Below are 16,331 nucleotides of genomic sequence, written 5' to 3'. Positions count from 1 at the left end.
GTCGCGCGCGGTGTAGCCAAGATGGCCGCGCCCGCGAAGGTTACGTTCTGTTCCGTGAGACCGTTGCTGCGGGTGGTCCAGGCTCGGGACCTCGACGCGCGGCGCTGGGTCCGGGCGCTGCGGCGCAGCCCGGTGAGAGTGCTGCATCCCTCTGGACAGGTGGAGGAACGGAAGCGTGCTCCTGACAAGCAGCCTCGCAAGGCGGTCCCTGAGGCCGCTTCTCAGGAGCAGCGACTTAAACACCCTCTTGAGACATCCCCATCCCAGACACCTCACTCCTGGGAAGAAACAGGGCTTCGCTATGACAAGGCCTTTCCCGGGGACAGGAGGCTAAGGTAACGTGTCTTGAGGCTTGTCGACTCTTCCCGCTTCTCTTCCTGTCCCACAGCGTAGCCTCTGGCTCTTAGGTTTCTACTGTGAACAAAGGGGGAGGCTTTTTTGAGGTCTGTGCCTCCGCCAAGCTCTGCGTGTCTCTTAGAACTACGTGCGTCCCAGGGCGAGAACGTTAATAACCGCTCTTCTCCGTGTCTATCTGCAGCAGTGTCATGACAATAGTAAAGTCCAGGTCTTTTCGGGAAAAGCAAGGGAAGATCCTCCTGGAAGGTCGCAGGCTGATTGCAGACGCTCTCAAGGCTGGAGCAGTGCCGAAGGTGTTCTTTTTCAGCCGTCTGGAATACGTGAAGGAGTTGCCGGTGGATAAACTGAAAGGTGTCAGCCTCATTAAAGTGAAATTTGAAGATATCAAGGATTGGTCCGACCTAGTAACGCCGCAAGGAATAATGGGTCAGTGATTTACAGTATATCAATATCCAGAATTTCTTTTTCGGACAAGTGTACTGTCCTAGGCTTTCTTCTTCATACTTGTCTTAGGGCAACAAATTCTATTTAAATCAAATTTAAAATGATATTTGCTAATCTTAAATATCTGAAAATATAAGAGTCTCAGGCTTGTGTTTTAATTGTATTTTTTAAAATAGTTATTTGTTATGTATACAATATTCTGTCTGTGTGTATTCCTGCAGGCCAGAAGAGGGCACCAGACCCCATTACAGATGGTTGTGAGCCACCATGTGGTTGCTGGGAATTGAACTCAGGACCTTTGGAAGAGCAGGCAATGCTCTTAACCGCTGAGCCATCTCTCCAGCCCTTAATTGTATTTTTACTGGCAACTGATTCAGTTTCTCACCAATTTGTTTTGTTTTTGCTTTTGGTTTTTTGTTGTTGTTGTTGGTTTGTGTGTGTGTGTGTGTGTGTGTGTGTGTGTGTGTGTAACCCTAACTGTCCTAGAACTTGTAGACCAGGCTGGCATTGAACTCAGAGATCTGCCTGCCTCTGCCTCCTGAGTGCTGGGATTAAAGGCGTGCATCACCACCGCTCTACTTGATCTGCTTCTCAACTGTCTCCTTTCTGTACTCTATGCACTCACCTACATCATCGGCACATCTACCATGCTTTTTCAGCACTGACAAAAACCGCTGTGGGTGTGGGGGCAACGGCTGGAAACAGAACTGCTAGGTCATCATAATCTACATAACAACACTATCACACACAAAAGAACAGGGTTTGGGGCATCCTCAATGATACAGCACTTGCCCAGCATGCATACAACTTTGGAGCTGATTCTAGCACTTCTAGAAGCAACAAAAACAGGATGCCAGGCTGTTTGAAATTTTGCAGCCATAATGTATTCCTGTCTTCACTAGGTAATTGTGACTACATAAAGAAAGATAAATAAACAAAAAAGTCAAGCCATTCTCATGCCCACTCAAGACAAGCAAATTTCTTATGTTGTTTCTTCAGGGATTTTTGCCAAACCTGCCCCTTCTAAGATGACATATCCAAAGACTCAGCTTCACCACTCACTGCCTTTAGTGTTGATTTGTGACAATCTCCGTGACCCTGGGAACCTGGGGACAATTCTGAGGTCTGCAGCTGGAGCAGGCTGCAGTAAAGTCTTACTCACCAAAGGTAAGGACACCTCTTTTTTTTTTAAGGTTTATTTTATTTTTAATTATGTGTACATAATTTAATTATGTGTATGTCTGTGTGTGGGCAAGTGCAGGTGCCTGCAGAAGTGAGAGGTACAAGTTCCCCTGGAGCTGTAGATAGGCAGTTGTGAGCTGTCCACTTGGGTTCTGGGGGTCAAGCTCCCGTTTGTTAGGTTCTCTGCAGGAGCAGGATGCACTCTTAAATGCTGAGCCATCTCTCCAGCAAGGTGAAAGCATCTCTTCCCCAGTGGTTTCGCTGGCTGCTTCTAAGTGAGTTCGGGTTCCTGACAGACACTCGTGGCTTTGGCTCTCTGATCTGCCCTGGGCTGACTGTGTGCAATACACTAAATGTCAATCCCTCGTCTGTGAAGTGGGAATAATAAAATCTTCCTTATCGTTGGTATTTGTTTGTTTGTTAAGATTTCTTGAAATGATGCAAATAAGGATTCAGTAAATGTTGCTTCTCCTTTAAAATTATTTTAAGACTTGCTGAACTGTTTCAGAGTTTTAAGTCATTGGCGTGAAGAAATAGATTCCAATTCTATAAATGTACATTAATTGTTATATGCCAAATTTAACACTTGGTTTTGGATCCTGTGTTTATCTTGAGTTCTCAAAGTATTGGGTATATGAGCCCTCTGTAGTAGGATTTGGGTGGGGGGGCATCCAGCTTACAAATAACAGCATGGAGACTTATTAATTATAAAAACTTGGCCTTAGCTCGACTTGTCCCACTAGCTCTTATAACTTAAATTAACCCGTTTATTTTATTCTGTGTTCTGTCACATGGCTTGCTACCTCATCTCCCAGTGCTACCCATGTTCCATCCGCTGCATCTGGCTGGTGACTCTGTCTTCTTTTCCCTATATCTCCTGTCTGGCTATTGACCGTTCAGCTTTTTATTACACCAGTCATAGCAATCCATTTCCATACGGTGTACAAGTACCCACGACCCCCTTCCTGACCCCTGAGTTCTGAGTCTGTGGAAGGAAAGCTGTCACCAGAGTGATTATATGTCCTGCTACATCTTTCTTAGCCTTGGGGAAATGTAATTTCACAAATCACACACAAATTAACCTTATTACATGTATGTTTCTCACCAGGAGGGGATTAATAGGCTTGTTTTTAAACAAACCTGGCTCGCAGTTGAGACATGTCAAAAATGCCTGTTATACCCTGGGAGGGAAGGGAGCATATCACTCATCAGAAACACCCAAGCTGCTATTAAATATAAACTAATAGTACAGTCATTGCTGAGACTTGCCTAAATTGCTCCTTTCAACTCTCCTGTGACTCACACTGTCCAAGTACAGTTCTGTAGCAGTGTGAGGCCTAGTTGCTGGTGTTCCATTTTCAGTGCCCCACTCACTCTGCTGCTGAGTGCTCTGATCGCAGTTGTGGTTTTGGGAATGTGTTCATATAGCTTATACCATTTTCATTTGTTACCATTGGCCGGTATGAAGGAGGTGGGGAAAGAATAGGATATTCTTCACTGGGTGTGATGCCCGGCATCAAGGATATGAGGAGGGGGCTCTCACCTTTTCCTTACTCCGTACTGGATGAAGAAGTGAAACTAGACAGTTGCTCTCACAAATCCAGGCCCATCCAGGCCCTTTCTTCATTTTGGCCTAGAGCCCAGCTCCCATTTCTGGTTCCCTGCAATGCATGGCAAAGCCCATATAGGTGGGGGATATGTCTAGGCCTGGGTACATTCTGTGTGTCTTAGCCTCTTCTGAGAGTTAGTCTGAGTGATACTACCTTAAGTTTGACAAGTTAACTCTTAAAATAACTTGTCACAAGTAAACCTTGTGAGATGGTGAGATGCCCTCCTTCAGTTTGAGGATAGGCACAAGGAGAAGTCAGTATCTGCTGGGCAGCCAACACAGAGGAGCCCTTACTGGATGTGACTGTGTCAGAATAGGTTCTTCTGGCCTTCTCACTGCGATATGTGGAGGACCCGAGGCAAGGACAGAGCTACCACTTAGTTTGGGTTCCTGCTTCCTTCTGGATTGCTACATGAACTTTCTACCCGATTTGCCCATTATTAGTAGAAGGAGTCTGCTCTTGTCCAGACTGAAGTCAAATGAGTAGTCAGATTCTGTCACTGGTTTGCTTGAATCCTTTGGTGGCATACTCTTACTAGAATTCTGTACTCCTCAGTCTTACACTGCTTCCATTATGCTGGCCACTGTCTGGCTCCTGCTCTGCTCCTGTTCCACCCCACCCTGCCTATCAGAGGCATGCTTGCTCACTCCCTGTCTCTTTGTCCTCTGCTGGATCTCTCTCCAGCAAGATCCTCTGGCTTGTAGGAGCCAGCTCAGTGTCATGGTCTCTTAGATGTTTAGTGTTTTTTCTGGTAAACCTGACTTTGTATAGAGTTGTCTTTTACCCCATTATGCTTTCTCACTGATACTGCAGTCACCTGATTCAGTTGACATCTCGAGTCCCCAGAGGTCTATGGTGATATTCTAGTCTCTGTTGCATCCCCTGCAGTGCCCGGCACTGTGCACAATGAGATGAACAAAGTCTATTTCCAGCACTAGGAGCAGTCAGTCTTCTAGTCCCTTTGCTGCTCAGTGTCATTGAATGGGCCGTTCTCGCTCCCAGCAATGGAGAAGGCTCTAATGGAAAACTCTTGCTTTATCTCCTCGTTAGAATTAAAGGGATTTACTTCAGAGTTCCCTTTGTAGTCTAGGAAGGGTTTGTAAAGTCACAATTATATCTTTTGTTTTCTAGGCTGTGTGGATGCTTGGGAGCCTAAAGTGATCCGGGCAGGCATGGGAGCACATTTCCAGGTGCCCATTGTAAACAATCTGGAATGGGAAACAGTGCCCGATCACTTGCCCCCTGACACCCGAGTCCATGTGGCGGACAACTGTGGTCTCTATGCTCAGGTTCAGACATCCAATAAAGCTAGTGACCGTGACTGGACATGTGATCGACGATTCCTGAAGTTTCGCAAGTATGAAGAAGAGGACCTAGACACTGAAACCAGAAAAGATTGGCTTCCCAAACTCGAGGTCCAGAGTTACGACTTGGACTGGACAGAAGCACCAGCAGCTGTGGTGATAGGTGGGGAGACGCATGGAGTGAGCCTGGAATCCCTGCAATTGGCTGAGAGTACTGGTGGCAGGAGACTGCTGATCCCTGTTGTACCTGGAGTGGACAGCCTGAATTCAGCCATGGCTGCAAGCATCCTTCTCTTTGAAGGGAAAAGGCAGCTGAGGATAAAGGTGGAAGACATGACCAGGGACAGGAGTTACCACTGAAGGACCACAGAAATCCTCAGTGGGAGGGTGTCTCCAGCGCCTGCTGCACTGGAATGATGTTAGGAGGCCTGCCAAGGTGATAACATAGGAGCTAGGAGGTAGGCATTGCCGCCATTATGTGGTCACTGGAAAAATATGAATGTCTATTAGTTTCTGCTGTTCCTCATTAACTAACAAAGGTCAAAATTTTTTTTTAATTGAAAAGGGTGTTTGCCTTTATTTGGAATGTAAATAAACAGTTTTGAATAGCTTCCCCATGAGCAGTGGATTTAAAATTATAAGTACACTAAAAGCATGTCCTCAGTGTTGTAGGAAAATCCACTGAAAGCTTATTTGATCCCAGCACATCTGCCTACACAGATAGCAAAAACCTCACCAGGTCCTTAACTAACTCCACTCTGGGTTTTCTAGATGGAATGTAGGCATTGATTTTTTTTTTTTTATCTCCATTGAGGAGACACCCCTGCATGATTAAGATTCCTGGCATTCCTTTTTGTTTTGGTTTGGTTTTTTGAGACAGGGTTTCTCTATGTAACAGTCCTGATAGTCCTGGAACTCACATTGTAGACCAGGCTGGCCCTGAACTCAAAGATCTACCTGCTTCTGCCAAGACATGCGCCACAACTGACCATCTAAATTCCTGATATTATTAATGCTCTGTGAACACAAAACATCCTTTCTGTGTCCCCAACAGTCACTAATTATGAAACAAACCAGACAGTACTCCAGCACAGTACTCCTCCAGCATAGTACTCCTCCAGCACAGTACTCCTCCAGGCTCCCAGGGTCCCACTGTACCTAAATAATCACCAGAAAAGCATTTAGAAGAATTGTCAGTCTGATATCCGATCATTTAGAAACGCATAATTGTCTCTTACTCTGTCTCCTGTCCCCTCACCTTATTCTCCATGTCAACCACTCCCTGTGGTCTGAACCCTTTGCACACCATTGCCTTTCCAGTATATTGAACATTGTGAACCATGTGCTCTAGATCCTCTTGAGAGACCTGTGCATAAGATTCCATGACATGTACCTTAGAAGGGTGATGGGGAAAGAAATGGGTGTTGAAATACTGGGAATAAGTGGACTGTGTGCTGCAGACACACTAGCAACCCCACAAACTCAGCATATTTATTATATGCAATCAAGGATGCACACAATGCACACACACTCCCTACACTAGGGCTTCGATTCCCAGTACCAGAAGCAACCTTATCCTCCTTAATGACAAAGGCAAAGTCTGTCCTCCAGGTCATAGGAACGGGCTTGAAAACAGACCCAGCAGGTTCCTGTAGCAAAGGAAACTTTCTCCGCCTGCCTTTTGACCCTGAGTATATCCAGCAGCTCAGGACAAAGTTGCTTGAATCTGTCTCTAAGTATTGTCATGGAGTCATAGCATTCCAGAGGGGTGCTCAGCTTGGCTGTGTGATGTAGAAGGTTCTTTGGGACAAGCAGAGAGATAGCATTATGATAGTAATTGACCTTGGTAAGCTGGGAGCATTGGCTCAGGGCAGACACGATCACATTGAAATGGCAGTCCCTCATGCCACACTCCAGGGTTTGCAGGGTACTTGATTCTCTCAGAGAGAACCCCAAGGGGCACTCAGGTTCAGATGTCTGAGCTCACAGATGTTCAGGCACAGACTCAGGTAACCCAAGTCTGACTGTGAGAGGCAGCAGCCAGTGATGGGCAGGGTCTCTAAAGGGGTCTTCAGGCACCTGAGCCACTCTTCAAGGTGGCTTTATAAGAAGTAGCAATCACTTATGTAGAGATTCAGGAGACAGGAGAGTTTGGAGAACTGAGAAAGCAACATGCTTACCAATTCCTACTGTGGGACAGTGGACAATGGTCTTTTATCCTATCACTTGTATTATTTTTAATAAAACGCTGATTATACTAGGCAGAAGTATAGGCGAGGCAACAAGAACGAGAATTCTGGGAATAGGAAAGACTCAGTCTGCAGTCATGACCCAGACACAGAGGACACAAAGATGTGACTGCCTCACCGAAAAAGGTACCAAGCCATGTGGTGAACACAGACAAGAATAATGGGTTAATGTAAGATGTTAGAATTAGTTAATAAGAAGTGTGAGCTAATAGGCCAATCAGTTTATAATGTAGGCCTCTGTGTGTTTATTTTGGGACTAAACGGCTGTGGGACCGAGCGGGACAGAAACCTCTGACAACAAATTCCTGCTCTGCAGAAGCAGCAAACCTGAAGAGCTTCTGAATTCCCTCTAGCACAAGCATGTGAAGATTTCTCATCTGCCCCAGGTAAGGTGAAAGGTGTGCCATGGGTTCAAGCCACCACTGATTCAGCTGCAGCCCCAGGATACAGACTACATCTACCATTTTGAAGATCTATACGGCAGTAAAGACGGGTGAATTCCAGCTTTTCAGCTTTCTGCAGCATAAATGAATAGAATCTTTTGATACTGGGCTGCATTCCCAAGAGAAATCTAGAGCCGGCCCCTGTCCCTTTCTGATCCTTCAGTTGTAGTAAAACGCTGGGAGAACCAAGTGAGCAAGCAGAGTCCCTGTGCTCAGCGGCAGAGGCCTGGCTTTGGGGTGATTCAGGAGAGAGTATCAGCCGTTTTCAGTTTTGTTGGCTGCGTCCTCCAGGGTGAGCGCTGCCTGCCCAGGGTACTACACACGCTTGGTTCTTGAGGCCCTCAGTCTCCAGTCCGCTTTTAGAAGCCAGAAGAGCCCAAAGCCTTTTACTTTCCTGTTGCCCACAAAGGCTGGAACACAGCTGGCAGAAGAGCAGCTGAGGAGGACTGTAATGGCTGTCACAGCAGGCTGGGTCTAGGAGGCGCTGGGAGAAGTCACCCCACTCCACCAAGCTTGCTGCCATGTCTCCCCTCAACACCTTAGAAATTGCTAAAGCAGAAAGCACTAAAAGGAAGGCAGTACATCTTGCCAGCATAAAGCCACTTTCCTGCAGTTTGTCTCCCTGTATTGTGTTACAAAATAAAAATCAATGATAGTGCTTTACATCTTGAAGAAGAATGGGAGAGGGGGCTGGAGAGATGGCTCGGGGGTTAAGACTACTAGCTGCTCTTCCAGAGGACCTGAGTTCAATTCCCAGCACCCACATGGCAGTTCTCAACTGTCTATAACTCCTGTTCCAGGGAATCTGACACCCTCACACAGACATATATGCAGGCAAAACACCAATGTACATAAAATACAAATAAATTATTAAAAAGAATGGGAGAATGCAGAGGCACCGGCTCAGAGCAACACATGAGGCCCTTTGCCGTCCTGGGTGCAGGAGGGGTGAGTGTACCTGTCACCTGCTCTGTGGTCACTGTGGTCACTGTTAGAAGTGGGGGTGGGAAGGAGGAGGGGCAAATTGTCCTTTTAAGTGACTGACTACAGGGGAGCACTTGTGGCTAAGTTCTTGCTGAATATGGGAAAGGGGTGTCTTCTATGGCTTCCAGAATCGCCACTGGCTGCTGTACATGCCAATTTCTCTGCATACCGCTAGCCGAAGGCCTTAGACTCCCCCAGAGTGCTCCGCCCATGTAATTTTCCTGCTGCCACAGACCTCTCCAGCCCAGGGCAGCTGGGCATCACAGATCCAGTCTGTTGCTGGCCTGGGTGCCACCTGTTTCTCTTCTTGCTCCAGAGGGTGCTGGGGAAGAGTAGACACGGGTAGAAGTAGAAATCTGGGGTAAAAGGTTAACCTTTGTCCACCCATGGCATCTTCATTTACCCTGCAATGGGTGAGTTGCTGTTTCCTGCTCCCCCATAATATTCTAATGTTAAATCACTTGGCAGGAATGCATTTTAATGATGCCCTGTTTCTCTGTGTTCTTTAAAGGTTTCTGTCTAGATAAAACTGTCGTTTGGAACCAGGCAGTGGTGGCAAACACCTTTAATCCCAGCACTCGGGAGGCAGAGGCAGGCAGATCTCTGAGTTTGGGCCAGCCTGGTCTACAGATTGAGTTTCAGGATAGCCAGAGCTACACAGAGAAACCCTGCCTAGAAAAACAAAACAACAATAACAAAATTGTCTTTTTGGGAAAAAAAAAAAAACTAGTTCTTGCTGATTGAAAATGGAAAATCACTATTATGAATTCTCATTTTTGAGAACGAGGAATGGTTCTATCATTGTTTCCTGAGGAAACAGGAATAAAACTGAGCAGCAGTCCATGATATGAAAACTGCCTGTGGCTGGAAGAGAAGCATTGTGACATGTGGCCAAGGCTCCAGCCTGGCTGGCTTTGCAGTGAGCCTAGCTGTAGCAGTGGCTCTGGCCACAAGGTGGCGAGCACCACCTCAGAAAGGGTTTCTCAAACTAAAGAGCTGGGACTTGCCCTGGGTTTAAGCTGTTCTCTCTGCCAAAGATCATTGTAAGCTTGGATCTCAGCTCATCTGAAGCTCAAGAGAATGTGGACATTAACAAGAAGTGACAGAACTGGCACAGTTTCCATGTCTAGTCTCTGGGAGAACACTGGTGTCCCAGTGCGTTCCTGTCACGGGGAGCTGGCCAGAGCTGCAGGGCAGGGGGAGGGAAGCCACTCTCCTTCGTCCTTTCCCTCATCCAGCTGCTAACTGGTGAGAATCTGGTCACTTGGGTATGGGGCAGAACACCACTGCAGATCTTCCACCGCTTGCTCTGGAGTTCACAGAAACTCCCAATTCTCTGCCACCCAAGCTGAATTTCATCTTGGGCCAGAGTCCCAGAAACAGCATCTACCCAGGATTTTCTGACCATGGGTTGTACTAGAGGCCAAGAGGCCCCTGCCTCCACCCAGCTGCCTCCCCAGCTGCTCTGTGGAGCTCCTGTCCCTTGGGCTCATCTTGTTTGGTTTAAGGACGTATGTTGCTTTTAAACTACAACACTGTCCTCTTCTCCCTTTCACTCCAGGAATGAGCGAACACACAAGTGAAATAACCTAGGAGACAGATTAACAGATGAACTGTTTGTGAACGGAGCCATGTCCCATCTGAGCAGCTGAGGTCACAGCTGCAAGCCCAGTCTCAGGAGACACTTGATGCTCAGGGGCCCGGTGTTCTGGGGCTTGGCCCTGAGCTTCCTCTGTTTTGTATAGAGACTCCCAGCTGTGTCACCCAGAGTTGGGGTGGTCCCTCACCAGGGCTGCTGCTCTGTGAGTGGAATCCATCAAAGGTCGGGAGGTGGAGCTAGTCAGAGCTGCAGCAGGGGTCACTCCACTCATCTGGGATGAGGAGGGACAGACACACAGACCCGAAGCCCTGAGTAGGAGGGGAAGACTGCAGGAGTCACTCCGCCTTCCTCCTCGCTCATCTGGGATGAGGAGGGACAGACAGACACACAGACGAAACCCTGAGTGGGGGGGGGGGGGGGGGCTGCATTTTTAACTGTAGTCCATATGATTGATATTTGATGTCTGAGCATCCAGAGCCCAGCCCTAGCACCACTGCCGCCTTCTTCGGGCAGCACATTTGCCTGTAGGGATGGTGGCTTTTAAGAGTTGATACTCATAAAGAAAATCTCAACTGTTCTTCAGAATGAGTTCTGCCCACATCAGCTAACACATTTCCTGGCTTGGGAAGGATTCCAAAACTCTACAGCCCCACCCCCCATACACACTCCGCAGTGGTTACTTTTAATTGTCAACTACACTGTCTATGGTCACCTGGGAAAGGAATCTCAGTGAAGGACAGCCTAGATAAGGTTGGCTTATGTGTATGTCTAGATGTGCCCATGGATGTCTGCATGGGATCCCGTGTTGTAGGAATGACTTCTGGCTCTGATGGACTGCACCCTGGAACTCTTCTGTCAGTTGTTTTGTTGGGGTGTTTTTTTTATCAGAGCTACAGGAATGAACCCAGGAAACTTGCCTTCATCTTTTCACCATGAAGGGTATGGAGAACTCTTATGTTCAGATTCCCCTGAAGCGGAGTTCACAGCCACAAAACAGAACCACAATATAATTGCGCATACAACCTTTTGTTCCTGGAAAGCCTACCACATATGCCCACAGGCCGCTGCCGTTAAGTCAGTAAACAGTGATCTGAGAAAGTTCCCTAAGCAGCCTGTTTAGAGGCTTTGACAATAAGGAATGCCAATAAGGTAATCCCATCAGTATAACCATTGTGGATCAAACTTTTTAAGGTCCTGGTGAGCTTGGGGTCTCCTGTCAGTCCCTGGCCCCACAGTGAAAGTGGAGAGGGGCACTCGTGAACCTTTGAAGCCCCTGGGCATTGCCACCCTACCATTTGTACCTCCGTGGTGTTCTGGTGCTGAGGCAGGCACGGGTCTGCCCAGGCTGGCAGAAGAAATGTCCCTGTGTATAGAATGTGACCACTTCTGCACATGGGGCCAGATGTTAGCTCAGGCTACTCCCTGTGTAGCATTTTCACATATCCTCACATGTCCATGTTTTCTCTCCGCTCCCCTTAAAAACTTCCATTGCGGGTCCCATAGACCTGTTTCCAGCCCTGTTCTGCTGTCGCTCTCCTTGCTGGCTTCAGCTTGCCGCTCCGAGCATGGGAGCAGGAGGGGAACAGCTTTTTAGTGCCTTTAATTAGGCAACAGGAAAAAACAAAGTCTGGCTAAAAATTACTACTTGAAGCTTGCCAAAAAGCTCCGTATGCTGGAGTATGTGATGGCCACTGGTTTCAAAACCACGCGGTGGGGCAGGACAGAACAGACACCACCTGACTCCTGGAGAGGAAACTGGTTCCATCTGCCCCTTTCCATCATTATCCTCACACATGTCCTTCTCCTTGTATGGATTTGTTTATTATTTTTGGCGTTTTGAGACAGTGTTGCCTTGAAGTCCAGGTTGGTTTTGAACTTATGACCCTCCTTTCTCCCTCCCTGGTGCTCGGATTCCAGGCTATCCTCTGATCTTTTATGTATGAAGCAGGTGAAATGTCTTCTCTTGCTGGGCATTGTAGCTCACGCCTCTAGTCTCAACACTTAGGAGCTGCAGCAGGAACACTGCCATGAATCTGAGGCGAGCCTACACAGTGGCTGAAGCTACAAAGGGTTTTCTAGGCCAGCCTGGGCTTTCGAGTAAGACTTGGTCTCAAGAAATAAAGAAAAAGTGTGCCAGGACATGGTGGTGCACAACTTTAATCCCAGCACTCAAGAGGCAGAGGCACGTGGATCTCTGTGAGTTTAAGGCCAGCCTGGTCTACACAGCAAGTTCCAGGATAGCAAGGCTACACAGAAAAACACTATCTTGGAAAACAAAAAAAAACAAAAAAAGAAAGAAAGAAAGAAAGAAAGAAAGAAAGAAAGAAAGAAAGAAAGAAAGAAAGGAAAAAGGATGTCTACTGTGGGAATGGGTTCCGGAGGTCATTTTGAACACAAACCTGGGAATTATACAGTGGCATTTTTATAGCTACCTTCCCACGTCGAACTGCAGGGCATGGCGTTTCCCTTGCTGCCGGCGGAAGCCTGTGGATGCGTCGCAGCTGGTGTTTTAGCCTGTTTCCAATTAGCAGGGAGAATTTGAAGGTATCTTGGAGCTGCGTGGTGGGAGCTAGCATGCCACCCACTTGGTCTGCTGCAGTAACCTTTAGGGATTGCTCACTGGTGCGTATGAAGGGTTCCGTCCACGGCACTTTCCTCCCACTGCAGCAGCCAAACAGAACTAAGCCTTCCCCAGTGGTCCACTCTAAAAGGGAGCTCTGCTGGTGTAGCCAACTGACAGGAGGAGCTAGTGCTTCCGGAGAGCCAGCCCAGCACAGGCCACCAAGACAGAACAGTGACTGGCAGCGCCTCCTGACTGACCTTTCTTTTGCCCTCAAAGGTAATTAGCTGACGAGAGGGCCACCATCCCTTCCTTCCAAGCAATCAGGACACAGGGCACAGACAGCCTGTTCATCTGTTCATTTTCCAAGGGAGAGAGTTTGTCTTGTTCCTCATACCCCTCTCAGGGACACTAGCAGAGAAGCTCCTAACCCCAGGAAAGAGCTAGGCTTGGGTATCCCATCCCTTGCTCTACTCTTGGACGTGAGGTCCATGGTGATTCCCATATCTCCCCTTGGAGGGGTCAGTGCTCAGTTTCCCTGTTAGGAAGGACACAGCAAAGTCTGTGACAAGGTCTTCAGTTGGAGAACAGAGCCTCCAATCAGCTTCCTGCCTTCTAAAAAACAATTAGAGAAACAGATGGCCATGTTTATGTTTAAGGGATGTGTGTGCATGTGCATGTGCGTGTGCGCCTGAGTGTGTTGAACTCAGGGCCTTACACATGCTTGACAAGCATCCTACCACCAAACTCTGTCCCCAGTCCCAGTTTGTTAGATTCTTAAAAGTTCTAGAATATTCCCCCTCCCATCCCAAATAGAGCACTCAAGTGAAAACATCTTCATTAAGGACAGGGACAGGATGAACGGTATGAAGGTTAAGGTCCAGAGAGGCCTGCTTTATTTCTTGCTAGGTGATTGCATTTCAGGCTGCCAACATCCAATCGACTAAGTACCAACTAATGTTGTACCTTTGAACTACAAATCAACAATCCAATTCAGCAAGGAACAACTGTATCAACAGCTTGTTGGGGGACGATGGCTGGATTTTCCAAAATGAATGGCTTGGGTTGGTAAAGTGTTGAGTGGAGCTGAGGGTAAAGCCCAGGGGCTCTGAAGCCCCCCCTGCCCCCCCTGCCCCGGCAGCCAACTGTGACAGACTAAACTCTGGGGATCTCTAGGTGAAAGCCCAGATTCTAAGGACACAGCTGGCACTTCCCTTTTTGTGGTCAGTTCAGCTACCTGGGCTGAGCAAGGGGGGTGAAGGCTGACCCCAGCTGTCATGCCCTCTGCCCTCACTCCACTAAAGCATAGCCCTTTCTGCAGCTTCCTAGGGAAAAGAAAATTCTCAATGCCTTTTGGATCCACTTGAAAAGAAAATGGAATAGGAAGGAGCTGCAGGTGCCTCCCCAGAGGGCCAGTGGCCTTGGGCACAGAACCAGCCCACAGAGAGACCCCTGACAGCTGACAGCACTTCTCCGGGAACTCAGGATTCAGTCTTGGGAAGATGTCCAAAGGGAAGAATTCATTACCAAAATTCCAAGCCAGCGGGAGCTGTTCGTATGGGCAGAAACATGGGGATGGTCAAGAGCAAGGAAGAAGGTTGGGGAGATCAAGAAACTAATCACACTGTAAGCACTCTATGAACTGTTAGCGTAGCTAGTCATTTCCCCACCAAAACAAACACCCATAAGTTTCCTTATAGATTTGGAGGTCCCCTGCCCCAAGAACCCACTGACACACTGTTTCTCCCTCAGACCAAGAAAGAATAGGTTCTTCCAAAGCATGCTTTCACCAACAGCTCTCAGCTGATATCCGCTGAGGCCATGGGCCTTCCTCTGTAACTCCCATAGGTACGAGTGTCACAGGGAAGTCCCCTCTGGCTTGGGGTGTGTGTACTGACCCCAGAGTCAGAGCCCCAATCCATTGTCCCTGCTTATTCACTCTGCAGAAGTCCCTGGAAGGTCCTTCACCAGGAGCTAGTGACCAGGAGAGTGTGGCCGTCCTGGTGCTAGCCGACTGTGTTAGCCGGCCGTGCCAGCCTCACATATCCCGAGCAGTCTCCAGACATGGGTTCTGCTGCCGCCGTGAGGATGTGCACCCTTGGGTGCTGGCTGAGTTGTTAATGCAGAAACAAGGCACCACAGAGGTTGGACACTTGGGTTGTGTGATTCAGGACGCGCTGGAACAGTCCAAGGGCGGAGGGGAGGAAGGGGAGGAGAAGACTGAGTCTTAAATACTGTCTCAGGAGGTCAGAGCCCACTAGATGGGCTCTGGTTTGAGCTTTTCTGCTAGGAAGTCATTCACAAAAGTCTCCACAATGGCTGGGGTGATCTCTTCTACATCCATCACGTATTTGGCCCGGGCTGACATGTCCAGAATGGTGAGCAAAGGCGCCGCCTCAGGCAGGTTGGTGTAATCTCGCAGGGAGTCAGTCATGTCATCCTGGAAGTCACCAGAGGGGCAAGAAAACCAGAAAGTTTTAACAAGAGAGTTCCTGGAACCCAGTCGCCAGAGAGCATGGAAGGGAGCAGTGCCAGCATCCTGGAGTGATGGACTCCTAGCGGAAGGATAAGGGCTCCACCCAGTCTTAGGCAGAAGGCTGTTCAATTTCCTGCACCCCCATCCAGGAGGCAAGCCATCTTTCACCAAGCACAAAGGGAACTTTAACATGCCCTCTGCTTTTTAAGATCGTCAAATCCTAATTTGCAATCTGCTCTCTGAGGCCAGTCAGGATCTCAACTCTGGAAAGCTTTTCAACAAAACCAGCTGACTGACTCCTGTGCCCTACACGGAAGGAAGGCAGAGGTGCCCAGTCAGCCTGGAAGCTACTTCACTGCATTTTCTGCAAAGGAAGCCAGCGCTTTGCCATGCATCCCCAGCTGCTGTCCCAGTGAGTTCTCTGGGAACAGACACCCCTCATCCAGACAAGCAAACACAGAAGACAAGTAGACACTTTTGTGGAGAGGTAACTATTTGAGAAGACCTTTCTTCCACGCTACACACCACAGGTGGTGGCTAACAGGACACAGGACTTACACTATACAACATATAATATTCTAATTCTAACGAAAAATTTTGAGTTGCCCTGCAGAGAAAGGACTTGGGGTCTTCCTGGCCTTAAATGGGGGTGAACAGGAGCCATAAAACGTAAGCTCACTATTCCTCAGATAAAATCCATTACTTGTCCAGACCCTGAGGAGGGCTGTCAGTGACATCTACCTTCCTCATAAAATAGCATATGCCTCCCAGTAATGCTGGGTGCTTCCACATCGTGGGTACTTAAACGGATTCAGCCCTCATCTTAATAAAAATCCTTCATCATAAACAGAGGGAAGCAGCTGGACAAATATTGTTCCTCTTACCCCTTTAGGAGGCTTGGACCAAGCCAAGAGTGCCAGTGCCTCCTCTGGCTCCCTCGGAACAAACCAGAGAGAGAGAGAGAGATGACTTTTAATGTCCATGAAGGCTTCAGATTAACCACTCCTTGTCCCAAGGGACAGGACTGGGACAGAAAAACAACAAGAGGACTCTCTTAGCCCTGGGCCACAGCTCGGTTAATTGATGTCCATGTCCCATATGCTCCATCTCCCTGTCCTCCCT

At 48.1% G+C, this 16,331-nt stretch overlaps 2 protein-coding genes across 3 annotated transcripts in view; one reads left to right on the top strand and one right to left on the bottom strand.

Annotated features, from left to right (window-relative positions):
• The first annotated feature begins 8 nt into the window (after positions 1-8).
• Positions 9-5,510, top strand: Mrm3 (mitochondrial rRNA methyltransferase 3). The gene is made up of 4 exons (XM_038327357.2): positions 9-335; positions 539-783; positions 1,801-1,968; positions 4,725-5,510. Exons 1-4 carry the CDS (start codon positions 22-24, stop codon positions 5,255-5,257), a joined length of 1,260 nt encoding a protein of 419 aa, XP_038183285.1. The 5' UTR covers positions 9-21; the 3' UTR covers positions 5,258-5,510.
• An 8,090-nt stretch (positions 5,511-13,600) lies between these two features.
• The window catches only part of Nxn (nucleoredoxin), a 157,018-nt gene continuing 154,287 nt past the window's right edge, over positions 13,601-16,331 (bottom strand). For both annotated transcript variants that reach the window (XM_038326753.1, XM_038326752.1), the window contains exon 8: positions 13,601-15,173. In XM_038326753.1, the coding sequence (XP_038182681.1) occupies positions 14,991-15,173 (183 nt within the window). In that variant the 3' untranslated portion in view covers positions 13,601-14,990. The remainder of the gene's footprint in view (positions 15,174-16,331) is intronic.

This window comes from Arvicola amphibius, chromosome 4 (genome assembly GCF_903992535.2).
Source record: "Arvicola amphibius chromosome 4, mArvAmp1.2, whole genome shotgun sequence".
Taxonomy (NCBI): Eukaryota; Metazoa; Chordata; class Mammalia; order Rodentia; family Cricetidae; genus Arvicola; species Arvicola amphibius.
The sequence above is the reverse complement of the archived record's forward strand: the minus strand, read 5'-3'. Positions and strand labels throughout refer to the sequence as shown.

Bases quoted from the DNA above. Each gene is read 5' to 3' on its own strand.
- Mrm3 (XM_038327357.2), top strand. From the start codon at position 22: ATGGCCGCGCCCGCGAAGGTTACGTTCTGTTCCGTGAGACCGTTGCTG. The intron at 784-1,800 runs GTCAGTGATTTA...TTGTTTCTTCAG, and splicing joins AACGCCGCAAGGAATAATGG to GGATTTTTGCCAAACCTGCC. The intron at 1,969-4,724 runs GTAAGGACACCT...TTTGTTTTCTAG, and splicing joins TAAAGTCTTACTCACCAAAG to GCTGTGTGGATGCTTGGGAG.